This window comes from Micropterus dolomieu, linkage group LG20 (genome assembly GCF_021292245.1).
Source record: "Micropterus dolomieu isolate WLL.071019.BEF.003 ecotype Adirondacks linkage group LG20, ASM2129224v1, whole genome shotgun sequence".
Lineage (NCBI taxonomy): Eukaryota > Metazoa > Chordata > Actinopteri > Centrarchiformes > Centrarchidae > Micropterus > Micropterus dolomieu.
In genome coordinates this window covers 35,963,877-35,990,957 of record NC_060169.1, presented here as the reverse complement: position 1 = coordinate 35,990,957, position 27,081 = coordinate 35,963,877, and the positions used below count along the sequence as shown (strand labels likewise).

General features: G+C 42.8%; 1 protein-coding gene across 1 annotated transcript in view; it reads left to right on the top strand.

The window, feature by feature from the left end:
- Positions 1–221: 221 nt before the first annotated feature.
- Positions 222–27,081, top strand: part of LOC123958925 (anoctamin-9-like) — a 29,346-nt gene continuing 2,486 nt past the window's right edge. Inside the window, exons 1-23 of the mRNA XM_046032676.1 lie at positions 222–464; positions 8,159–8,215; positions 10,259–10,381; positions 10,495–10,625; positions 12,157–12,206; positions 12,365–12,423; positions 13,322–13,401; positions 13,792–13,926; positions 15,482–15,575; positions 17,796–17,856; positions 17,964–18,046; positions 18,334–18,438; positions 19,163–19,327; positions 20,107–20,143; positions 20,819–20,930; positions 24,150–24,204; positions 24,287–24,384; positions 24,525–24,721; positions 25,762–25,914; positions 26,124–26,268; positions 26,355–26,477; positions 26,580–26,673; positions 26,770–26,882. Of these exons, the coding sequence (XP_045888632.1) occupies positions 354–464; positions 8,159–8,215; positions 10,259–10,381; positions 10,495–10,625; positions 12,157–12,206; positions 12,365–12,423; positions 13,322–13,401; positions 13,792–13,926; positions 15,482–15,575; positions 17,796–17,856; positions 17,964–18,046; positions 18,334–18,438; positions 19,163–19,327; positions 20,107–20,143; positions 20,819–20,930; positions 24,150–24,204; positions 24,287–24,384; positions 24,525–24,721; positions 25,762–25,914; positions 26,124–26,268; positions 26,355–26,477; positions 26,580–26,673; positions 26,770–26,882 (2,381 nt within the window). The 5' untranslated portion in view covers positions 222–353. The remainder of the gene's footprint in view (positions 465–8,158; positions 8,216–10,258; positions 10,382–10,494; positions 10,626–12,156; positions 12,207–12,364; positions 12,424–13,321; positions 13,402–13,791; positions 13,927–15,481; positions 15,576–17,795; positions 17,857–17,963; positions 18,047–18,333; positions 18,439–19,162; positions 19,328–20,106; positions 20,144–20,818; positions 20,931–24,149; positions 24,205–24,286; positions 24,385–24,524; positions 24,722–25,761; positions 25,915–26,123; positions 26,269–26,354; positions 26,478–26,579; positions 26,674–26,769; positions 26,883–27,081) is intronic.

Below are 27,081 nucleotides of genomic sequence, written 5' to 3'. Positions count from 1 at the left end.
ATGGCCTCACTTTAAAGTCACTTTGAGCGTTTGAGTAATTCCTCCCTGCATACTGAGCTTGAAGACATTCAGTAGTGGTTACATTAAAAATTACTTGAAGTACGTAAATGGTCAGAATTCCCATTTTTCCGGCGGATCTTGGACGCACCATTAGGTGGTCCGTCTTGGCGAAAGTGACGTGGGCGGCTTCAGGTGAAGCAGCGCACCTTTATCTTTACCCGCGCGCACACAAACACGGTGCAATTGCCTGTAAACACGCGGAAGTGAAGCGAGGAGCAGAGTTATTTATGAGAGAAATGCTCGGTGTTTATTTATGACTGGTTTATTTTAATGATGGAGTGAAGTTAAGGTGAATGAGGCCGGGGGGACAGAGCTGTAGGAAGACTCATGCAATTCCCTGTTGGATGTTCTTTTCTGACCACTGGCAACTGACAACTTCCAACATGTCCTACAGGACTGTCGAGGTAAACACACTGTACTGACCGTGTATCTGCTCCTGTGAGCCTTAGCTAACTGCTAACTGTAGTAAACTGTGGGGAAATCAGTGTGTCAGAGCCGCTCTCTGGGAAAAACCATAGTAATGCCAGCTTTCTGGTAATAGAATCCATTATAATGTAGCTTAAGTACTTTTACCCAAGCACAGTCTCGAGTACTTTAGTATTTAATGCTAGTTATAGCCCACTTTATACTTCTACTGTACTACATAATGTACGTTATTGAACAGAGTTGCTTACTGTGCAGGTTGCTGTTTCATGTGATGGTAAGTTCCGATGCATTTAACTGACCCAACACAATAAAAAGAATGAAAAATGCCTCAACCAGCTACAACACTGAAATATTACATGGACGTATTTCTCTGTGAAAAATAATATTTTGTCTCCCCAAAAGACAGAAAGCAGCCAAACAATAAAAAGTCACTTTGGTTGAAGACTTCAAGAGAAAAAGTACAAGACTAAAATAATATATATTTATATAAATGCAGCTATTTACCATTCATTTAAATCCAACTGTACACCAAACTTTGTAAAATGAACTGGGGCTTTTGTCTACTTGTCATATGGGGCTCAGGAGAAAAACTGAATTCCATCCACACAGACAGGGCAGTTCACTCATTGGCTTCTGGGGAGCATGGTAATGTGCTCAAGGTCTTCACATCTGGTACTGACCTAGGAACACTGAGAGTTCACTGAGAAAAGCCGCTCTTCTTTCAAATTAGATTGTAATTCCCTGAAAACTTTGGTCTGCCAACAAATTTTCTTACCCAGCAGTCATCATCAGCATCATAAAAGTGTTGAAATAAGCACATTAACTAATGGTTATTTTCATGTTCAGTTAACCTGCTGATTGTTTCCCCAGATAACTGGCTCATTGTTTTGGTCTATAAAATGTCAGAAAAGTGCCGATCACAATTTTAAATGTCTTGTTTTTTCCGACCACGGTCCAAATATTGTAATATTCAGTTTAATATCATAGAAAAAACACTGGAAACATTAACATTTCACAAGATAAACCAGAAAATGTTTAAAATAGTCTAAAAATGATCAAAAAAGTTGATTGATTTTCCTGTTGATCAGGTTACTAATTGTTTCAGCTCTAAAGCAGATACTGAGTGTCTGAGTACTGAAGGGGAAACCAAGGGGGAGACTGAAGTGAAGTGGAATGTGTCTGTGTGTGTGAAACCTGTTCATCCCTGAGAGCAGTTGGGGTCACACCCATGCTGAGCGTTCACTGGCGTGTATCTGGATCCAGTAGATCTAAAAACTAAGTGTATCTATCCACTTATCTGCAATGTGGATGGTATGAAGGCGGTAAAAAGTGTAAGCAAGGTTGAACAGAACAAAGCAGAGGGAGCAAGTGGTAGAAAACAGACCTGAATGTGAGCGTGTCGGGCAGGTCTGGACCTGCAGGCTGCTGAATTTCTGTTAGAGAGGCAGACACATATTCTAACTGCTGGCAAAGATTATACGTATATATGCCCTGGGGGAAAAAAAAATATTTAGATGAATCACAACAATTTGAACAACCAGAAGGATTGGACTTGTCACACAGCGATCAGTAACTGTAATTCAGTTTTTTCAGATGTACAGTTCCCTCAGTCAGCTGTTTATTGGGAACACCTGCAGTAGCTCAAGCTAAGTCAGTGATAAGTCCTCTTTCATGAAAAGTCAACTGTTTAGGGATGCACCGAATGTTTGAACACCGAAAGTAATCGGCCGAAATTAACACTGAACAAAATTATAAACTCAACACTTTTTTGTTTTTGCCCCCATTCATTATGAGCTGAACTCAAAGATCTAAGACTTTCTCTATGTACACAAAAGGCTTATTTCTCTCAAATATTGTTCACAAATCTGTCAAAATCTGTGTTAGTGAGCTTCTCCTTTGCCGAGATAATCCATCCACCTCACAGGTGTGGCATATCAAGATGCTGATCAGACAGCATGGGGATTACACAGGTGTGCCTTAAGGCTCGTGCAGACTACACGACTTTCAGCGTCGGCTGATCTCCGTGCTGTTCACACTACACAATTTTTAGCCCGATTTGCCACTCGGTGACAGTCAAGCTGTGCTCGGGGGGTAAATCAGCGGTTGATCGGTGGTAACCAGTCGTTATGTGTGAACTACACAAGGACGCATCAAAACGGCTCCCTGACATATTTCTGACACATCGCCGACGCCTGCCAGATATCTAGCATGCCAAATATCTGGAGGAGTCGGCTGTCTCGACAGCCACATCCAGCCAATGAGAGCAGGCAGCTACTTTTTACTCTCCTCCAGCTCTCTGTAGCTCAGACAATCCCTGCTACCTGCGTGTGCTGATCCATTCTTTCACCCAGATTCTTTGTCTTAATCATTGCTATCTTTATAACAACAAATAACAGCTGTTTCATGTGGAGGTTAGCTCATTTTCCGTTTCACATTTCACGTGTGTTTTCTTGACAAAACGTGGTTTGTAGACCAGCTTGGGGTGACAGAGTTGTTGTCAGCTCGTGTAGTGTGTGACCCCCTGTCACCGATCAGTCACTAGTGTGAACGCCACAACGACTTCAAGACCCCCCTCAGGCCACATCCACACTACTCCGTTTTTTAGTTTACAAACGGAGAATTAAAACAAATACGATCTCCGTCCACACCAGTGTTTCCGCTGCGTTTTGGAGTTGATCTCCATCTACATTAAAACGACTGAAAACGCACAGCTAGGACCCGTTCAGGTGCACTGGGCATGCGTGTGCCGCGTGTAAACATGAAGCAGATGGTGTATTCCGTAGTTACAGAACATTTGGCGAAAGAATAAATAAATAAATACAGATGAAGCATCAGACCAGTTTTTTTTGTTGTTGTTGCATGGATCAATAACGAGCGGTGACTGTTAACTGAATGTAACAAGGGACTGTGGCGGCAGAAAACAAACTGGGAGTTGTTGCAAAGTAAACGGCGACACGCACAGTACAAGTGTAGGCAGATGTGTTATTTGCACGGTACAGAATATTTTAATAAAAATATGATGTCAAAAACCCGGTCAGTAGCATTGTGTTTCTGCTTTGCAAGACCCAATCAGAGAGCCGAGAGTGAGCATCTGCGTCATCGTTTCTAAAGTCCTCCGTTTTGGCCCGTCTTCACTAAAACGTCCTCCGGAGTTTTGAAATGCAAAATGGGGTCGGCAGCGTTTCCAAACTTCTCTGTTTTAGGTCGTAATTTTCATCGTTTGTAGTCTGGACGGGAGGTGCAAACGTAGCAAAAGGTCGTTTTAATTCGAAAATGCAGTAGTGTGGATCAGGCTGGCCACAATAAAATTTTAAAGTGTCTGAGAGAGACACAAAAATGGCCGTTTGCAGACACTGTCCTGCTGAAATGTCTCCTAGCACATCCACTCCATCTGTGGCTGACTTCTTAGAAAAGGCAACAAACTTTGAGTGTTTCTCTCAGTCGTTTGTGACAAGGCAAGTAACACACACCTAAATTTGGAGTGTACACATATTCAAGCCTTTATGGTAAATTCAGTGAAGGTTAGTGACTTTATCCTGTCAGTTTGTCTCTTTACAAAGACAAGTGCTGCAGTATGAGAGTCCTACTGAAGAGAGGCTGTAAAGTCTTCATGTTACGCAATACCAGAACCACATACAACATTATTTATCAAACAGGGTCGGACTTGATGAATTTAGTGTGAGGATAGACATGTGACAACGTTTGGTTTTCAAAATAAGGTGTCTATACAGTATGGAAATAAGATTAATTGGATTATATTCACAAAATGTATAAAACATATTACCATTAAAAGTAAATGGACACATGTAATTCACTTTACCGGACCCTCTGGGGCCCACCCACCGAAGTCTCCAAATGCTGTGGGAAACACAGAGTAAAAAGAACATTATACTGTTTAATTTATGCAATGGCAAAAAAAGGCAAAATAAATGGAAAAAATGTGAAAAAACGTTGCCTGTCATTCGGGAATGCGGCTTTGGCCAAGAATTTTCATATTGGCGCTTCCCTACTAATTCAAACTGTTGTAGAGATGAGTTGATCCACCTGTACAGTCATTCTGGAGGTTGAACTTTGTACTGCACTGTATTGTGTTAGGTCTATTTAGCCTTCCCCCACTGATATAAACCGAGGGTCAGATATGTGAATACTTAACAGACACATTGTCAGTGCATGCTGCCTGTCTTTGCACTGAACACTGACTGGGCTTATTGGTAGAAGCAACAGTATGTTTATGAAGTTAAACAGAAGCTAAACTAACAGAAATTGCTGATCATCACGTTTTTCACTGTTTAAGATGTGACTGGCACTATTTTGTTTGTTGTTGCAATGTAATCAAACCAAACGGCTGATTATGGGTATGGACAAAAGGAAAAAAACCCACAATCTTTATACTCCAGATTCTCATCACCGGTCCTAATGCAGGCCAAGCACAACAAGACCTCCATAAACAAAACCGACATAAAAACCCTTCATCTTCACATGATATCCCGGGATGGTTGCTGCCACTAGAGGATAGAGGTGATCATTTTGGCAAGATGTGTTGTGATTAGTATGATTGTTGTGAACGTATAAATACTGCGGTGACACTAGTGCGTAATGCTGCATGAGTGATGTTCTGGCACTGCAGAGGACAACGGAAGGATTAGGAGGGAACAAGCGTTCAGGGACCACGAAGATTTCCTGGCCATGATGATGACTGGTTAATATGTCGATTTAGATTCCCTAGAGCAGTGGTTCTCAAAGTGGTAGTCTGGGGACCCCCAGGGATCCTTCAGGGGTTTCAAGGTTTCAATCAGCAAAAAAGTCAAATCATTTATTTTCACTATATTCCCATCCATAAGTAACACAATGACTGATTATCAATCTTACTATTTGGGTCACTTGTAGGGATGGGGATCAATTCCCGGTTCTAAAAACTTTTTCAAACCCCGAAAATCAATAAGGTCCGAGCTTTTCAATACTGCTATCGAGACTAGCTAGTCCTATAATGTAACATTATGTCTTGAGAGTCAAATCTGATTCAACTTGAAACGCAATGAATAAGAAAACTAATGTTTATTTATTGATGGCACTGAAACCCAGTATTAAACGGGCCCGTGACTTTTTATCATCAGGCTGGAGCCTCTGCAGCTCTCTGTTCACTCTTGCATACACACACACACACAGCGGCCAGCAGAGAGATGCCGCGGTGGAGACGGGGAAGTTCAGTTGGCTCCAAACCACTCGATCTACCGACAGCTACGCTCTTTACTGTAAATGCGTGCAATAAAATCTTTGCGAGTAAAAAGACAATACTTTATTTTTTTGAACACACCTGTCTGTAAGGTAAACATGTAGAAAGGGTTCATTTAGTCATCTGTGTCCTCAGTCTGTCATCCTCTATGTTTTATACAAGCACAGCTAACTTTAGCTTGGCATTAGCCAAATGTTGCAAACACACTAAATAGAAAGCTGTCTGTCTGGAGCACAGACTGGTCTGTAGTCTTAAAACTGGCACATTGTTAAAAACTCAGCCTCTGGCTGAGACAAACCAGCCGCTCCTCCTTCAAGGACATTAAGTGGTAATCAAAGTATTCAATTCTAATCCTATAATTCATTTAAAAACAACCAGGCAGATAATATGCACACTTCAATATTTGTTTATTTATTGCTAGTGATATGTCATCTCAAAATATAACAATGATATCTCACACTGAATATTTTCCTCATACCGTGCAGGCCTAACTCATGCCCTTTGGGTCTCGTCTTACCAAATAACCGTCACCAAGTAATAGTAAAGTATCGCTAGTGGTATTGATAAAGAATCGGATTATTAAGCAGTCTTAATAATGGTATCAATATCAATAAAAATTAACCATCCCCAGCAATAAAACAATAATGATTATTATTGCAATATAATTTTCCTCAATATAATAAATGTTCAATATATCGTCAATAAATATTTGCATTAATTCATTTGAATCACAAACAAATTAGCACCTAATTTTTCTATTAAAATATTTATTTTGTTGAAAAAAAGAGGCCTGAAAAAAAAACTAACTAATCATATTTGTTGAGAAAGATAATAGTTTTTAATGTTCTGACTCAGATTTGTGAAGTGATCCACTGTTTGGCATCAAGTGTTTGTCACATTCTGACCGTAAACAAAAGTTTAACCAGAATTAACCATCCGGTTTCTTCAGTTTTCACTCAGGAGCAAAAATCTTGAAGGAAATAATGATTTGACATTTATTGTGATAATTATCGATATCGAATGATATGAAATGGCTTTATCGTGATAACATTTTTGGCCAAATCGCCCAGCCCTAAGTATGACACACTTTCTGTAATAAAACATCTGAAAGCTGCTTTTGGATCTGTGGACTGTGAAGTGAAAGTTACTTGCAGGTGTGTGTCACATGGTTATATAAATCTGACTTTAGTTTTTGTGCACATGTACACTGTTAGCAATGAACCTATGCACTGGTTTATAAATGAGGCCCCTGTTAAGGCAGTAAAACCTCTGTGTGTATTAATTTGAGCAAAAGTACATTTTATTGCAAACAAATTCAACTTAAAAGAAAGAATGAGAGATTTTTCCTTTCAGCTTCATCTTTCTTATATAGTCTTAAATCTTAAAGCTCCTGAGGAGCAATGGAGGACTCATCATTTCTTTGTAGAGATGTTAAAAGTGAGGTTGCTTGTACACTCCAGGGGCCTATCATCATCATCACCTATCATGCAGCATTATGCACAAGTGTCACGCAGTATTTATGTTTCCAGCAATCGGACTGATTAGCCAACTTCACACCTTGCCAAAATGTGGTGGATGCTGAGACATCATCTTACCTATAATGATTCCTCTCACATTAATTTAATTTTGATGTTAAACATTATCCACATAAGTGATAAAACTGTGGTTGGGCGATGTCCACGGGAAACACTGGAATGGACGAGGTGTGATTGTGACCAGTAATTAGTGTAACATATCCTAAATGATAACTGGCATATTCTTACTTGTGGCTCTTCATATTTAAATAGAGAGGACTCACTCATGGCTCACAGAGTCAAACTGAGGCTGGAGCTACAGATGACAATGGGATCATGCTAAATGCAACAACTAATGCTAATGGTTTTGTAACAGTAGCACAAGTCAGCAGACTGAGTCAGTAATGTGCATGCAGCAGTATTTACCTAAGGTTTGTTAACATTAACCACCATATGTTAACAGGTCATTCCAGACCAGGTGAGACTGCAGCACGAAAACTCCTGAGTGAACTGAACTGACCAACTGTGCGTTTTATTTATCATGAATTCAACATCTTGTTTGTAAAATAGGTAGAATGTGTCCTGTCCTGGGTGTACCCCGCCTTTCGCCCGATGTAAGCTGGGATTGGCTCCAGCCCCCCTGCGACCCTGTACGCAGGATAAGCGGTTGACGATGGACGGATGGTAGAATGTGTCCTGTACACAGGAGCAAAATGAGTCTGGACTGAAATACAGATAGTTTCTTGTTTGACTGGTCATAAATGTATTACAGGTATCTGTAATATGACAGTATGAAGTCAGTATGATAAAACCACATGCCTGGAGTGTAATGTTTGTATAGTTGTAATGCTTACCTTATCTGCCGTGTGTGTGTGTGTGTGTGTGTGTGTGTGTGTGTGTGTGTGTGTGTGTGTTTGTGTTAAAGGAAAGCATTGAGCTGTGGGACAGAGAGGACGGTAGTGAACCTTTACTTCCTCCTTCGGTAAGAATCCACGTCTCTCATCTGAACTTTTCATGCACTGATAAGATAAGTGTACAACTCATCCACAACATGCAAATGGAGAATCGCATATGAACGGATTATTTGCTCTGTGTCGAACAGACAGACCTGTGTGCCATCAGACCTTAAAACGAGGCCGGGTTTTATCTTAAAGCTCCTTCTGTCTCCATTCAGGATAAAACAGTGATCCTGTTCATGTCGATTGTCTCATTTGCATGTTGTATCATGTTGATTTAACAAAACACAAATGTGTAACTCAGTCTTTCGTGTTCAACACCAACTGTCCTTTAATGGCTCTGTCGGGTGTGCTCATAGACCAGTGGCTGGCAATAGGCGGCCCGCAGCCAGATTGCTTTGATAGCAGGAAAAAAACCAACAAAAAACATTGATAGCGGCTGGTGCTGAAATAGATCTCAGTATGACAGCAACAGTAATCACAAAATCACTTCCTCTTTAGTGATTGTGCCTCCAAAATAAAAGCATGAAAATGTTTTTTGCGGGAATGCTTTGTCGAGTTTATTGAGAGCTTTTACTTTGAAGAGTTCTGAAGGACATTCAAAAGAGTGCTTGACACTCCTCTGAAAAGCCGTCAGTAAATGTGTGATTGAATTTTCTCAGGGAAATAAAAATAATACGTCCATAGGTTTATGAATGCGGATCAAACGCTGGGACATGCACACACACACACACACACACTGCAGCACATGCTTTATTGTGAGCATGTGCAAAAGTGTCCTTAATTAGTTTGTTTATCAAGGGACAAAAAAAAATATCCGCAGTTATTTGGAATAGATCTTACAACGTCGAGTCCCGCACAGTACCGACTGAGCTAAACGTGCACACGAGTATACAAGGATTAGAAATAATTTGACTTTGTTGTGGCCCACAATGCTTAAAAAAATTTTTGACCCAATGTCAGACTTATTTGGCGACCCCTGTCATAGACCGTAAAAAAAGAAGTGGACATAGCCACCATGACATCACCCACTGGTTTGTGGAATACCGTTTTGAAGCCTCGAGTTTGGAATTTTGGCTGTCACCATCTCGGTATTTTATTTTTATTGCGCACATGGAAACATTTAAAATAACTGACAATATTTAGCCTAGGCTATTTGTTTATTAATTAAGTTTAGTTATCCTTAAAATAACAGTTAAAAACGTGGGCATTTTATTTTGAAGGCGAGCGCTCTCTGTTTCCGGTTTTTACATTGCACGTCTTCATTCAGTGCGACAATAACATAGCATTGGCCCTGGAAAAATGAACTCACATGGGTCAACATACATTTGCATTAGCGCAAGTAGGACAATGAAATTAGGTAATACACCCTAAACTGGCATTTTTCATCATACAATGTGAACAGCTGCAGATGAATTATACTTCACGCACGGACCCAGCAGCCTCTCTAATCATGAAAGGAAACCGTTGAAGTAAACACTCCTACAGCAATAAAACACAAAATAAAGAAAACACTGTAGGGTAGAGATGTGACCCACGACCGGTTCATCAGAGTTTCTAATAACGCAGCACAGTGAGGATCCAGACGTTTCGTAGAGGAGACAGCGTCTGTCAGTCTGTTGACAGACTCCAGTCTGCTTCACTGATAAACCACAGAGCTGCAAAGGAACATCAGAGATGGTTTTTATATCACGTCCACACTGACATTCAATCAGCTAATTGATGGTTTTAATAATGCGCCATTCATCAGCCATTATAACAGCAATGCGCCAATGTACAAGGCCACCTGGCTTTTAAAGGGAATGGGAGATGACACTCTGATTGGTGTATTGCATGTTATGCCCAAAACACACTCATGACTAATTACACACAGACTAAGTACAACCCTTTTAAGCCATGCGCCCGGCTGACATTTTTTCCGCCGTTAAATGAGCAGAATTGGAGTCGGACACGCCCCAAACGTGCTTCACACTGTGCACTTAGATTATTAAAATAAGGCACCTAATACTCTATTGAGATGCTTAACAATAAAAATATGTTAATACTTCTTGGGGGTTGTCTTTGAACAGGCCACCCGCAGGACATTTGACTACATACTGGTGGCCAACAAGGTGGACAATAACAAAGACCACAGGGCTCAGAGACGGAGAGCCTTCATCCAGCAGCTGGAAAAGAAAAATATCACCATCACTGTGAGTGGCCACACCCTGATCTGCTACATGATGTGATGTAGTGGGGATGATTGTATGAATCAAGGAAAGAGTGTCATTACCTGTGTGTGTGTGTGTGTGTGTGTGTATGTTAGAGGATCGTCCATGATGACAAAGTGTTTTTTGGCCTCCGTGCTCCGTATGAGATGTTTGAAGACTACAAGTACCTGCTCAAGGTCTCTGATTCCTGCCACTGGTGCGGAGATGCTGTCACCCAGGCTACCAGGTAACACGCATACACACACTGTAGTGTGTGAAACGTAATTTAATTATCTTTTTGTTTTACCAATATTGCGATTTAATATACTTTATTTTTTACGCTCTCTATCTTCTGTATTAATTAAAAAAACAAGCAGCAAATCAGTGTATATTATGATCAACATAATATTAAGTAGTTTGAACATAAACTGTTCTTTCCTGTAGGCCAGGCCTGTTTTTAATGATGAAATTAGGTGATGCATGAATTGCATGAATTATCTTCCGCTATGAGCTGCTTATATAATGCTTTAGTAATTTCCACGTGCCATTTTGAAGTGATGTTACGTTCATATGGAGTTGTGCTTTCAAACATTTCGGTCAGTAATCCCTGTAGGCCTGTATTTTTGGCTGACTTGACTCACTGGTGTTCGGCTTTTTAGCCATGCAACCATCACAAGGGGCTTTGTGGTGATACAGGTTACAAGTGTTGCCCTGTGAGGTAACAATAGTTACGATAGCAAGGCAGGTTTTGCGCAGCACCTGACTGCGCTGCATCTTCTGTTTCAAAGCCAAAACGGTCCCACACAACTGACGTATTTTTCCTATTTGACACTAAAGTTTCAGCAGAGTCAGGTTCTGTCGAGCTTGAGGCCGTTGTATAACAAGTTGATGCTTCCCCTGTAGACTACTCTTGAGTGTCATGCACCCCTGAAGATCACGGATTTTAGTTTTTTGAGTGTTTGTACAGATTAAACAATCAAAATCTTCAATCGGTCTTTGTGCTAAGCTAACTGCCTACTCGCTATAGCTTCATATTTAACGTATAGACACAAGACTGGTATCAATCTGAACATTTAACTGCAAGTAAGCTCATTCTCCCTAAATGTCAAACTGTTCCTTTAATCTGGTGAGTTGGTATCACCTAGAGCACTATTGATGGCCCTCGTGCCTTGTTATGCCAATCGGCGATATTGGGACAGGTGATTTCAACAATCACTTTTGTTTTAGTACAGTTGTTTAGCCTTTACGTGTAGTGGTGATAAAAATCAGTATATGTATATCTACAATTAAAGGTGGTCATATACAGTATCTCACAAAAGTGAGTACATCCCTCACATTTGTGTAAATATTTGATTATATATTTTCATGTGACACCACTGAAGAAATGACACTTTGCTACAATGTAAAGCAGTGAGTGTACAGTTTATTTTGAAGCTTCTGCGGACAATGTGATAAATCTGTTGCATCCTTTAGTCCTCTGAGTCATTTATTTCAAATGTCAGCAGTAATGAGACAGAATTTATAGCAGCACTGACAAAAAAGGAAATATCATATCACATGGTTTTGAAAGTTGGGACTGAAATTTGGGTTTTTAAGTTGGCTTCAACAGCTGTATTAAAGGCACCACGGACCCACCCAACTTTCTGTATTTGGAAATTGTGAGAATGTAAGGGGAGCAGAACCTTTTTTTCACAGACAGAATGACTGACTGGATGTATGTGAATGGCATATACCAACACCTGGAGAGACAGTTTCTAAACTTTTTATCGTTTCTTCAGGATCCGAATCGTCCATTTCATCCTTTATCACACCTACATCAACACAGGAGGTGAGAGTGATTAGTTGAACAGAATTTAATAGTACCATCTGTGGCTTTGTAGACCTTCAGCAAACATACAGCATATATGACAACGTATCATCCACACAGAAATGTTAGGGGACAAACAGCAGCCTTTCATGCACACATGTTCTGTTTTATTCTATCAGAGAACCTGGAGGAACTGTTGATGAAGGATGTGTTTGAAACCACGTTCTGCCTGCATGAGGTGAGTCAGCTTTTGACTGATCTCTTTAAACTGCTGGGGCTTTAACTCTGCATGATCCAGATCTGAGTTCTGGCCCAGTACTGATTATCTGCTGGTCAGGGACAGCTGCCTAAAGCACACTCAAGTACAACCTGAACATGAGATCTGCTAGAGAATTTAATTAATCCTGAAAGAAATGTCTGTGCCAAACAAGTTCAGTATACACAGTAAAAAATAATTATATTCTCTGCAGGAGAAGATATGAAATGTTGATAAAATATGTATTTGACACAAGGAACAGCTGCTGCACCTAAATCTGATTTGCCTTTTTTTTTCACACCTTAATCACAATCTGATATGAATCAAAGTTTAACTGTGAGAATGTGACTGCTGAAGCTGACTTGAGATCCACTAGGGAGAAGATGTCCTACTCTGTTGGAGTTGTTGGAACTACAGACACTCGGGAGTTTGTTTGGTTGATTACAGACACACAGTTCAATTTGTGTCCATTATCATGTTACTCACAGAATTAAGTCAGTGACAGCTGATGTGCTCTGATGCCAGAGACATTTGTCATTTTAAGTGACAGTCAGCACTAGAGGCTGAACTCAAGGCTAAACATGAAAAACAGGTAAAGGACTCGATGACCTGACACACTCAGTAAACGCCAGCGTCACATGGTTACTGTAAATATCGCCCAGTAAAGAGGTGATGATGCAGGAAGGTCTGCTGGATCTTTCTTACAAAAACATAAATTCTTCTCTCTCTACTATTGAGTAAGAGCAATGAAAGTACATATTAAATATGTAGACACACTTTGAAATACACTTTTGCCCAGATGTTTTGATATTGATGTGAAACTTGTTCAGTGCATTAGCATAGATGATGCCTTTATGTTGGTTTTTCCCATGACTCTTAGAGAAAGAAGCAGAAACACCTGACGAAGAAATGGGCTCGATGGTCGGGTCTGTTTTCAGGCCAACCAGTCAACGACATCAAGTCAGTCTCTCACTGTATGTCTGTCTGAATCTGTATTTAACGTGCTGTATGTCCGTCTGTATCTGACTGTGTCTGTTTGTCTGCTGTTGTTGAGAATGTTAGCATAGTGGAGGAAGGAAAACAGAATGTAAAACCTGTTTGTTGCATTTGTTCACAACAGAGGGTTCAAACTGACTTTAGGGACAGGCGCATGCAGGCGTCGTAAAAGGGGACATTCAGATGCTATTCTATAATTTTACAAGCAGTTCTGACAGAGTTTAGACTTTTCCAAAAAAGAAAATCCATCGTGTGTGATTCAATATTGTAAAATAATAAAAACAAAAAAAAGGTCCAAGGTGACTTTTTAGAGTAACTGGTGTGTTGATGTGTTTGTGTGTTTCCTCCTTGCAGGTGTTACTTTGGAGAGAAGATAGCGCTGTACTACCTGTGGCTGGGCTTGTACACCACGCTGCTGATTCCAGCTGCTTTTCTGGGTGTTGTAGTGTTCCTTTATGGACTCGCCTTTTTCAATACCAACCCTCTCATGTGAGTCAGATGTTGTAGAAGTAATATAATGTGGTAAATGGTAACTTGGGAAACATGCATTAACATAACATAACTTTATTTAAAAAGGAGCCTATACTTAGAACTGTTTAGAATTTGAAAATGTATGACTTTGGGACTTGTGGAACATTTATATATTCTTCTCCTGAATCTCTTGTACCTGTGAGGTTTGTTTGTGGGAATTTCAGATGAAACAAACTCTTAAAGTGACATTACTACTGTTTCAGAGTGTATTTCACGAAGCTCTCACCAACGTCCAGGAGCCTCTTGCTTGGTCACTCTTTTAGCTTCGTCTCTGCAATTAGCTAACGTTATGTCCAAAGAGGCTTCTGAGCCCAGTTATGTTGCCTGCTCACCCTGCTCGGCACAAACTACTAACACAAACTAGCCAACAAAGCTAGACAACAACCCACGAAAGAGCACTTTCAGTATAGATACCAATGTCCGAGTGTGTTATCTAGTAAGTTTGCTAACATCAACTCGAGATTTATAGCTAGCGGCTAAACCTTTGTCTATGAAACATAATGTTGATTCTGCTCGAGTCGACAACTTTGCTAACACATCAGACATCAAGCACGCGGGATAACACAAGACAAAGCAAGCCAGCTAATAAGTTATTACTTACTAGTGAGTAAAAGCCAGTCCGATATTTACTGTTGTCCGGTCTCTTGCTCGTCACTCTCTCTTTTTCTTTTCCTCTGACATCTTCTTCGGTCTCTTCCCAGCCTCTGCCACGATATCCATACTGAAAATACTTAATATATCTTGCTTTCTGAAGAGTCATGTTGGTGCCTTAAAGCATTGTTGTGATAAATGTCTTGCCCGGGATTCAAATGTTCCATAGTGCAGCTGCGGCTTGCTCAGAGTGGTAATGACAGACGCCTTTCAACCTTTTAAGTCGGTGTACCAAAAAATAATTTTGAAGCTGTTATTTTAAGATAAAATGACTTCATAATAACTGTAACTGGACAAAGTTGTTACCTGTTCATTAGGAGGTGGATGTAGATGAGGTTTCATCATTAACATAATTAATCAACGCAACATAAGGATTCCCTTTCTGATCTATCATCAAAAAATGTTCTCAAACAGTAAAAATCTTATAGTCCTGCAGTCAGAAATCAGTGATGTTACACTGTATGTCAGATGATGATATTACAGCCTGCAGCATGTGAAGATACACTGTCAGGTGTTAAAACAGAGGATAATATTAAATCATATTTAAACTCTAAATTCATTCAGATTAAGGCATCTCGCCTTTGCAGAGAGTTAGACTGTCGGCTCATTGGTCAGATCATATCTCTTCATAAGATGGGTTCTTGCATGAAGTTCTTTGTCTCTTTACTCTATAGCTGTTTCCCCAACAAGTTTTTATTTGAATGATCGTGTTTTGTTTTTTTTCCATTGATTTCAGGAGAGCCATGAGAAGACAGCTCTTCCTGTTACTCATGCAGAAAAGAAGCAGCTGAATCACTGACATAACATGATGACATTTTGTTTGCATTAACCCGTAATTCTTTGTCTATGTATGTGTCCTTAGTACGGAAGTGTGTCAGTCATCCATCATCATGTGTCCTCGATGTGATAAGAGGTGTAAAGCGTGGCATCTGTCAGACACCTGCACTTACGCTAAGGTGAGCTCATCTCTGTCTCAGACTTCATCCAACACTAACATAAAATGGATTGTAACACAGTAACTAGTTCTTAGTCAGACTGCGTCTTCACTCAGCCACCAATACATTAAAATGCAGTTTTACATGTGAAAACGCACCACATTAACAGTTTTTCCAGGTAGTCGGAGTAGATGTCTGTCCACAGTAAAATGCCGGAACAACATAAAAACTGTTCGATCTCTTCTTCTTCATCCTCTTTTTATAATCAAGATGTTGTCTGACAACAGCTGTGCTGGACAATCAGCTGCTGTATGTAAACATTTAACATAATCGATCACAGAGGAAGTTAGGTGTGACTAAAGGTAGTCTTCTGAACAGCCCCTGACCCTCACTGAGTAGCTAACATCGTCGTTTTATTAAAGCGCACTTTCTCCCAAACACACTGAAACATCCAGCTGGAGTTTTGGATATTTCCACACTATGGAGAAAGTTTTGGAAAAGCTGTGTTCTGAGGGGAGAAAAGCACCATTTTAGAGGCTGAAACGGAGGACAAATGATTTGTTCACAAATTTAATAGGCTTGTGTGATGTACTGTCCTGACCCTAACTCCGTTAAAGGACACGTCCCAATCAAAGATAACTTTGAGGTTTCTCTCTGTGGCGCTGGAGGTCAGGGTATTGCCATATAGAGTAACTATATCTTTAGATAATGTGTCTTTGAGGGATTTGGGGCCAAGTTTCACCTGCATAACAAAAGTTTATGGAGTGTTTCCTAATAATATTGCCTAAAGGGAGGAATTGAATTGGTCCAAGCACAGAACCTTGTGGAACTCTGTGACTACTTTGGTGTGCATGTGGGACTCATCGTTAACATGTACAAACCGAGATCGATCTGATAAATAGGACTTAAACCAGCTTAGAGCGGTTCCCTTAATGCCAGTTAAATGTTCCAGTCTCTGTATTAGGATGTGATGCTCAATGGTGTCGAATGCAGAACTAAGATCTAACAACACAAGTACAGAGACAAGTCCTTTGTCTGATGCCATTAGGTCATTTATAATTTTCACAAGTGTTTTCTTAGAGTGCATCATAGCACAGAGACCGCTATGATGCACTCTAAGGCCCCATCTACACTGCTACGGTTTCGTTTTAAAACACAGACCTTTTGCTACGTTTGCACCTCCCGTCCAAACTGAAACGGCGAATCCAAAGACTTTAAACGAAAGTTTGAAAACGCTGTCAACCCTGTTTTGGTAGAGTATTAGTGCGGACAGGCGAAAACAGAGGAGTCATAACACAATGACGCAGACACTGACATTTGGCTTCCTGATTGGGTCTCATAAGTCACGCAAAGCAAAAACACAATGCTACTGACAGAGTTTAGGTATTTGTATTAAAATATTTTGTACTGTGCAAATAACACTTGTACTGTGCATGTCGCTGTATCTACTTTGCGATGACTTCCAGTCTGTTTTCGCCATCAGTCTCTCTGTACTCACGTGTTACTTACATTAACAGTTCCACTTCATTTTTTTAATATAGACAGAGATCAATTCTAATATGCAGCTAAAACGCTGGTGTGGACAGAGATCGTATTCGTAGTAACGTAGTAATGTGGATGGGGCCTAAATCCTTACTAAAAATCCTCATATGAACTATTGTTATGTAGAAAGCTACACAACTGATTTCACAAATGACAAGTAAACATAAATAAGTAAATATAATGCTTCTTGTTCCACCAGAATAATGTTACTGCTGCACTGACAGGGTGCTCCTGGGGAAAACATGAGCTGTCGGCCAAATAAGATTTTTGTTATTTGGTCTAACATAACCCTGTCTGCAAACCTTCCCAAATATGTTACTACTGTGAGCATTAAAGTAGTTAGTGAGCGCGTTAGTTTAGTTTATGGTAGCATGCTAATGTTTACATTACATTAGAGCATATACACACTGTTTCACTGTTTTGGAAAGACTAAAAAGAGGACACTACTCTTCAAAATCTACCGAGTATCAGTCTCGTGCAGCTTTAGCATTTAGAGAAATGTAAATCTGGCGTGTAGTGCCAAGTTATATCTGCTCATACTGTATATGTTGGGTCCATGGAAGGGTCATTGAATTCACCACAAACCAGCTGACACTGGTTTTCTGAAAAGTTGGACCTGCTGTTTATTTGTGTCTGTGCGGCACCAGATGTATGATCTTCCCTCTTGATGGTATTCATGATGTGTTTGTATCCACACAGGTCAGCCATCTGTTTGACAATGAGGGCACTGTGGCTTTCGCTATGTTCATGGCTGTCTGGGGTGAGTCTCTGATCTGATCTTATGTGATCCACTCTGATGTCCAATCTAATGTGATCTATTGGGAATGTGGAGGTCCTCTTTAATTGGTTGTCTCTGTGTGTTTTCAGCCACTCTGTTCCTAGAGCTGTGGAAGAGACACAGAGCCAGACATGTTTCTGAGTGGAAGGTCTATGACTGGTGTGAGGAGGAGGTACTGCTTTCTGCCAAAAGCCACAGATCATACTCTAACTCTGACTAAAGACAAATTTACAATGAGCCTGTGAAGTTGTTTGTAGTGTTGCATCTACCTAATGGCATCCCTAAATTATAATGACTTGCTGGTCACTTCCAGCTCATTTTTCAGAGAAAGACCTCTTCTGAAGAAACTCCTGTGCTTGTTACCGTTGTTGTTAAGGCATTTGAGTCCTGTCTCAAAAGTTCTTGCAATATACCTTCAGCGTGTGAGCTGAATTTCTCTCTGAACGTGTGTGTTGACAGGAGGAGCTGATTCTGGAAATAGTCAATAATCCACACTGTCACCCGAAACAGTTCCGACACTCCTACCTGCACAGCACTCTCGTCCTTATTCTGGTAACACTCATGGTAAGACACACATGCACACACTGAACTGTCTGTAGTCTGTAACCTAAAAGTAAGCGAGTTGTTTATGTGGCGTGGGCAGAAGCAAAACCTGATAGGTGTGATTCTGGGCCAAAACATTCCTCAGGTAATATATTTCACTGGAAAAGATCTGCACACATCTCTGACTACTGACTATGACAGGAATGTTCACCAGCTACTGACATGCTCACCTGCCAAAATATTAACCAAAAGATTACTTTAATCTACCTTGAAAGGCAAATATTATCAGTCAAATCATTTTTCTTGCTGATTTGTGAACATGATTGCAGTTTATTGCAAAATCAACATAAACAAAACTTAACGAGGTGGTATTATGCTGATTATTATGGCTTTTTCCCTCTCCTTTATTGAGTTATATCTCTTTTTTTGTGCATGTTATGGGTTTGCAAAGTGAAAAAGCCCAAAGTCCAGCCCAAAGGGAGTTCCCATCTCCCACAGAAAACTCTGCTCTGAACAGCTTGAAAACAGCTCGTTTGTAGTCCAGCAGCTGTGACGAAGCAGGGATGAAAGCTAAATGCGCCTCATATAATGCTTGCCAAGCGGCTAGTCCGACACGCCCTCAAAAACACCGGTGGAAAAACACTGAGCTGCAGCACACACCTCCTCTCCCTTCCAAACATCCCAGCTACCCTCAAGGCAGTGTCAGCAGGAGAAGAAGCAATATGTCTGTGTTTTTGTGTTCCAGCTGATGCTGATCATTGGCCTCGCTCATGCCCTGGTGGTGTTTCGAGTGGTGGCTGCCCCCTTGATGTCTGAGGGCAGCTGGGAGTTTATCAAGGACCACGCCAACACTGTGGCAGTGATGCTGGGAGCTGTGCTGCACTACGTCACCATTCAGATCATGACCCGGGTACGTTTTAACTCTATGCTGATCCTCATGCTGCATTCACACAATGTCAGAATCAATGAATGTCAAAAACCCACCTGTGTTAGGTAGGTAGACAGATAGATACTTTATTATTGGTCCTTCGCAGGAAATTAGATTTGTTACAGTAGCAGCAACCACATTCAGTCCACGCACAAAGGCAACAGCGATCGATCTAGATGACTGTTAGTAAAACTTACAAAGTGCAAGCTAAAATATACTGTACCCTTTAATAATAATAATACTAAAAACAAAAAGCATAAAAATAAATAAATGATTAAAAAAAACAGTGCTTCAAGAATGATTGCACCACAAAGGCCAATTCAAATTATCTAAGAATTCAACAATAAATTACCGTGACAATTATTTCACAATGCCTGGTGGCGGCAGGCTGGAGCGAGAAAACTGGGCCTCCTAAAGCATGTAAGTGTGTCAAGGCAGTAGGTCTCTCCACAATTACAATAACATAAAAATCATAGCTAGATTGTCAACTGATTTTCAAGCTGCTCACTCCAGAGGTCATTACATTTGCTTACAGTCATTCCCTGGAGACTTACCCTACTCTAAACCTAACCCCACCCTAACCTTAAATCAAGTCTTCGCCCTAAAATGTAATGATTTACATTATGGGGACTAGTATTTTGATCCTATAAGGAAGGCCCCACAATGTCCTGCTCTTATAAAGGTCTACTTGCCAACAATGTGATAACTGCAAAATCTCTCCTGCCTTTCTGTGCATCTCTCTCCTTCAACACCACCTACAGGTTAACAGATGGGTCGCCTTCAAGCTCTGTAAAATAGGTGAGAACAAAGTAGGAAGTGCATTGATTTCACTATGCATTTGCAGGAAAAAGTATGTGAACCCTTCGGAATTACCAGGATTTCTGCATCAATCGGTCATAAAATGTAATCTGATCTTCATCTAAGTCACAACAATAGACAAACACAGACAGACACAGTCTGCTTAAACTAATACCAAACAAAAAATACGCTTTCTGGAGTGGCCCAGTCAGAGTCCTGACCACAACCCGACTGAGATGCTGTAGCATGAACTCAAGAGAGTGATTCACACCAGACATCCCTAGAATACTACTGAACTGAAACCGTTTTATAAAGAGGATTGGTCCATAATTCCTCCTGACCGTTTTTCAGGTCTGATCTGCAACTACAGCAAATGTTTGGTTGAGTTTACTGCTGGAAGGTCAAAGGAGGGTCAACCACTTATTAAATCCAAGGGTTCACAGACCTTTTCCACCCTGCACTGTGTGAGTGTTTACACGGTGTGTTCAATAAAAACATGAGAAGATAAGAAGAGAAGAATTGTTTGTCATTTTATGGCCAATTTATGCAGAAATCCAGGTAATTCCAAAGCGTTCACATATTTTTTCCTACAAATGTTTTCAAATATCTCACCAATACATAAATGCCCTTCCATATGCTGTGTGTGTGTGTGTGTGTGTGTGTGTGTGTATTCAGAAGAGACAAATTCATTTGCTGCGACAGAGAGGAGCTTCACAGTCAAGATGTTCACCTTCCAGTTCTTCACTCTCTTCTCATCACTCTTCTATGTGGCCTTCTTCCTGGGCAGGTACTGTAACTGTCTGTCTGTTTTCCGTTTGGGGGAAATATGTAGCCTTACACTTATCTGGTCTGTGGTCTGTATTTGGTCCGTATTATATCAAATTCAAACTTACAATTATATTCTTGCTATTAAATGTACTTAAAACATAACAGTAAATTGTTTTTTAAACTTACAACATGCTTATTAATCATTCAACTTAAACCTCCTCATCAGACTGCTCACTTTCTACAATCAACTTTTTCTGGCCTCCTGGTTCTGACTGAGTCCTGGTCCACAGCATCTTAGCTTTTGTGGGATAAATATTTTTTATACAGCCTATGGATCATTCTCCTTAATCTCTGGGGAAGACAGGTAGACCATTAGAAGATCTGGCTGTGTCAGACACTAGACTAGACCGCCAAATAGCCAGCTAAAAGCTAATAACACTCTTAGTACAACTTTTGTAATTAGCTCGTGATACTAGCTTTCATGCTGCCTTATTTCACGGGGGTATTGCGCCAATCTGCGGGCTTGCTGCACTTTATGACAGGTATGGAGCAGATTTTATCTGCTTCTGAGCCATGAAAGTTGGTGACAGGCACGAGACGCTCGATACTGACGTGTCGACACTGTGTTGAGATCCCGAAGCACAGACGTTTCGAAACACTGCTCCAAAGCGTGGTTCAAAACGTCAATGTCACGTGACCATAGTGAAGCGAGGCTTCGGTGCGTTTCACCCCTGTTTCGACACGTGGCACACCTGCCGCTTCTATGCTTGATTCACAGTGTTTGGAACAGACTGCACATCAGCCTCTAACTCATTTGACAGATTTGTTCCAAGGACACACAATCATTTGATTTATTGGAGCGACGTGCTGTAGTATATCCGCACATGTAGGCCTATGATGGCTCCCTCCTTCGCCGGGATTGTTGAGACTGTGCTCTCGTCCTCGGCTCAGAACGCCGCCCTCTGGGTGGAGCTTCAGGAATATGGGGTTCTACTCCCGCTACTTCCTGGTCAGGAAGAAGACGGGCGGTGAGAGGCCCATCCTGGACCTGTCACTATTCAACAGGGCGATTATGGTGAGACCTTTTTGCATGTTAACAGTGAAAGCCAGAGAGACTGGCTCTCCAAGGGAAGTTTCTGCAGTTTTCATTCCAGGGCGCCCAGTACCAATACAATCGCCTGCCCTTCGGTTACTCCCTGGCCCCGCGCACTTTTTCCAAGTGTGTCGAGACGGCCCTGGAGCTGCTGCGGCGGTCGGGCATCAGGGTCCTGTTTTATCTGGATGACCTGCTGCTGCTGGCGCCGCCCCGGGACGAAGGGGTGGTGCAGACGGCCCAGCTAGTCGCACACCTGTCTTACCTGGGCTTCACGGTGAACTGGAAGAAGAGTGCTCCTCTCCCCTCCCAGAGACTCACCTACCTTGGCATTGTACTGGACTCCTCTCTCCGGAGAGCGCGGCTCTCTCAGGAGAGGGTGGATGCTGTGGTGGAGCTGCTCCGCCGTGTTGTCCTTCGAGTGGCGGTGGCAGCTCTGTTGGTCATGAGGCTTCTAGGCCTCATGTCGGTGGCTCACGTAGTGGTCCCCCTGGGCCTCCTCCATATGAGGAGGCTGCAGCGGTGGCTCATCCCCCTGCATCTCGACCCGGTGAGACAGACAGCGCCTCGTCTCTGTTCCTCTGTCTGTGGCCCCGGATCTGGCCTACTGGCGGGACCCCCTCTTTCAGTGGTTTTCACTGCGTCCGCGGGACATCACCCCGCTGGGAGTGGACGCCTTCGCGAACCCCCTTTGGCCTCCCCGGCTGCTGTATGCTTTTACACCGGTGCGGCTGATCCCGCGCCTTCTGGATCGCCTGCAGTTTTCAACCTTGGCAGTGACTCTGGTGGCCCCGGAGCGCGTCCTGGTTTCCCTGTCTCCAGCGGTTGCTGGCGGGGCAGCCGTGGAAACTCCCCTAGAGGGGGGACGCTCTCTCTCAGGCGGGGGGTGCTATCAGGAGTTACCCGCTCCTCAGCCAGCCTCTCTGGGTCTCTAAGTGGTCGGCTTTCCAACGCTGGTGTCTGGACCAGGGGACGGACCCGGTCGCCTGTCCGCTGCCGGCGGTGCTTTCAGTTAAAACCTACACTGCTGCCATTTCGTCACAAGGGCTTCGTTGGCTAAGGTCGCCTTGCTCCTGGCTCTGACATCGGCCAAGAGGGTCAGCAATCTGGCTGCCCTCTCTGTGGCTCCATCGTGTCTCAAGATTCAGGGCGACGGCAGCTCGGCTGTTCTGCGCCTTAACCCGGCATTTATGCCTAAAAGCATTACGAGCTCCTTTCAGTCCCCATGGGTCGGTGGACGACGCCATGTCCCACCTCCTCTGCCAGGTGTGAGCGCTGTCCTGTTATGTGACGTGCATGGCTGCCTGGTGCCGTTTGCAGCGTCTGTTTGTGCTCTACAGGAAGCGGTCCAAGGGACATCCCCTGTCAGTGCAGCGCCTGTCTCACTGGCTGTGCGATGCCATTTCCCAGGCTTACGTGTCTGCCGGTGAGTCTCCCCCGGATGGCATCAGAACACGCTCCACGAGAGGCGTCTCCTCCTCAGTGGCGTTGCACGGTGGGATGATAGTGGATGACATCTGCACGGCGGCCTCCTGGTCGTCCCCGTGCTCTTTCGTCCGTTTCTACCTGCGGGATGTCTCCTGTTTCTCTCTGACTCCCTCAGTACTGAGTGTTTTGGCTGGGTGATTCTCCTTGTGAGCGCCCTCTCCCACGGGATGGTGTGGGGGGGGCGGCCGCTGCTTACGTGGCCCTGCCTTGTGCGCAGCTGATGCGGTTGCAGTCGTGACCCTGCCTGCGTCTGTACAGCTGCGGGCCCCCCCACCCAGTTTCCCGACTTGGGTTCCCGGTCGGCCCTCGGCCTCCCATGCCATCGGTGCTCGCGCGCACGGCGACGCCAATGACGTGGTCAGTGGGCAACTGGCTCATTATGGCTCTGGGCAGGTGAGTTGTGCTTGGTGGTACCGTATGGGCCCAAGTAAAGTCTATGTGTGGGGAGAAACTGACTGAACCGTTGTTTTTCTTATTACAAGCCAGTTCTTCAGCAGTGTCGACCTGCTCTGAGTCTCCCCCCATGTTGCTGGAGAATTTGTGAGCTAGTGGGGCTGCAGAGGGAGGGGCGGGGTTGAGCGGTGAAGGACAGAGACGAGCAGACGCTGGCAGGACTTTGTGGAAAAATATATTGATTAACTCACTTTCTTGTCACAGGATAAACGGCCATCCAGGAGACTATGCGCGTATCGCTGGATGGAGACTGGAGGAGGTGAGGAGATTCCCTTAGTTTTCATACAGCATGTCTGCACCACAGAATTAACCCTTAGATGTGTTGTGTGTGTGCTTTGCAGTGCCATCCCAGTGGTTGTTTGACAGACCTCTTCATCCAAATGGCTATTATCATGCTGCTCAAACAGACTCTCAACAACATCTTTGAGTTCACTGGGCCGTGAGTGCGCTGTGTTTTAATAATAATAATAATAATAATAATTTTATTTCAGCATCTCCTGTTAGGCAGGTGATGGAGCGTTAATGTCCAGTTTAAGCATGGCAGACTTTGCATTAATGTAAAGATGTGGTGTTTTCCAGCTGGTTCAAGAGCTATTTGAGCAGAAAAGCTGCCAAGAGGCTAGAGAGGAAGTGTGGTCACTGTTACAGAAAGGCCTGCAGTGATGAAGACGGATGCGTTGAACCGTGTGACATCTGCAAACTTCGAGACTGGCTGCATAACTACCACCTGACCAACACTGACGCCTTCAGCTTGTTCAATGAGTTCCTGGAGATGGGTAGGTCCACGGCCTCCCTCTGACCCCCTCTCCTAAAAAAACACAACTCACTGGTTTAGAAGGCAGATCCACAAAGTGCACAGTACCAGACAGAGAAATGTTGGCACTAGTGTTAGGGTTAGTTATTATTAACGAATGGGGTATGGTATTATTATAGCTACTGTTCTCTAACCCCAACACTACCTGACAGTACCTGTCTGAGAAATATCAAAATGGTGTGTTCAGATGTCAAAGGAGGAGGAGGATCAGGGAGCAGTCATTCACAGGTTCAGTTTTGCAAAGATATACTGTACTTACCCTGCGCACCCACAGAACTGGCTACCAGAGATGTTCAGCAATAATCTGTGTGTTTAATTATCTTTAAATCCAATCCAATAATCTCAAAATCCAATAAACTCTACATCCAGTTATCTTTATATCCAATTATCTCTATACCCTGTCCGGGCCTGAAGCCAGCCTGCTCTCAGATCTGGATCGCCCCTGTAATGACGGAGACTCTGAACGCAGCCAGAGTCAGCAGTAAGCTCTGACTGACTTCAGCCCTGCATAATTAAAACACAGCCTTCTCATTCATTTCAATGGAGGCTGTCTGTCGGTGTAGCGGGGGGGATAACAGGGGGCTGCGGGTAAACCAACTCGTTTGTTGGCTGGCTCGTCTAGTCTAACCAGGCTTTTGCTGACAGTGGAACCTGGCGTCATCCGTGGTGCTGCATTGGCAAACACGTGCCGGTAGATTACTTTGTAACCTGGATCTCTGTGATGACTTTCCAGAGTGATAAAATCCTGTCAGTGAGTATTATAAACTTCTGTGCAGTGTTTTGGTTTCTGATAAACATTCAAATTCATGTATCTGTTTCTCAAACTGGACTTCCTCGATTGTATTTCATGCCGCGCCTTAAGCACCACACATTTCTCTCATATTTTGAAACTTAAAACTCTCTTTGCACCAGAGAAAGACAAAATTAAATGCTGAATATTCAATGAAAATGCTTATAAGAATTACATTTCCGTGTTCCTCACTTATTGTCCGTCCCTTCCAGTGGTCCAGTTCAGTTTCACCACCATATTTGTGGCAGCGTTTCCGCTCGCACCACTGCTGGCTCTCATGAACAACATCTTTGAGATCCGCCTGGACGCCATCAAGATGGTGCGCCTTGAACGGCGACTGGTTCCCAATAAGACCAACGACATTGGTGAGCTCTGTTAATGTACGAGTCATTTATAAAGCAAAGTTAGTATTATGTTTTTTCTACACTGTGTGAGGATGTTAATATCTATTTTCACCAGTCACCATGAAGGGTTTAAGACAAGTATGTTGGCTTGATTGACAGGTCTATCAGTCAGCTCTGTCCTTCTTTAACTGTTACACTGATATGTGTGTGTACCTGTCTTCTGCCTGCAGGTGTGTGGACGAAGGTGTTGGAGGTCATCGGTGTGTTGGCAGTAATTGCTAATGGTCTGGTCATCGGAGTCACATCAGACTTTGTTCCACGCCTCGTCTACCGTTACCGTTACGGCCCCTGTGCTAATGGAAGCACTCACACACAGTCAGTCACGTTTCAGCTGGTAGAATCACCTGACGTATGCAGACCGTGTCATGTCTCATAATGTGTGTTCTGTGCTCTTGTTGCAGCTGTATGGAGGGCTACATTAATGACACACTGTCCACGGCCTTTATGGCTCACCAGGCAGTTCGAAACGACTTTCGTCTGGAGCAGATGATCACAGACAGCGGCTTCAACACCACACAGTGCAGGTGAGAAGACCTCACTCTTACTCGGCTCTGTCCAGAGATAACAGAAGAATAGGTAACAGATCTGTTAAACGGGACAACCGGTCTCTCTGTGCGTGTCTGCAGCTACAGAGACTACAGGAGCGATGAGGACTACACTCTGACTTCTCAGTTCTGGCTGGTCTTGGCTGTGCGCTTTGCCTTTGTCATCCTGTTTGAGGTTTGTACTCCAGATTTGTGTCAGACAGTGTTTTCCATTTGAACTGAAGAAGCCAGTTAATTAGTTTCTGGGTGTGTCCTCTGTGTGTTTCTGCAGCATGTTGTGGTGGTGTGTAAGTTCATAGTGGCCTGGTTCATCTCTGACAATCCCACTGTGGTGAAGAATGAACGGCTGTACGACAAACTGGCTCGGCTGAAGAAGGAGCTACGGTAAGTCAGCAGTGCCACAGGACACAGGTCATAAAACATGAAAATACAGACATGCTGTGGCACCACGGTATATATGGCACCACGGTGTGTGTGTGTGTGTGTGTGTGTATATATATATAATGTGGCACCACGGTGTGTGTGTGTGTGTGTGTGTATATATATATATATATATATATATATATATATATATATATATATA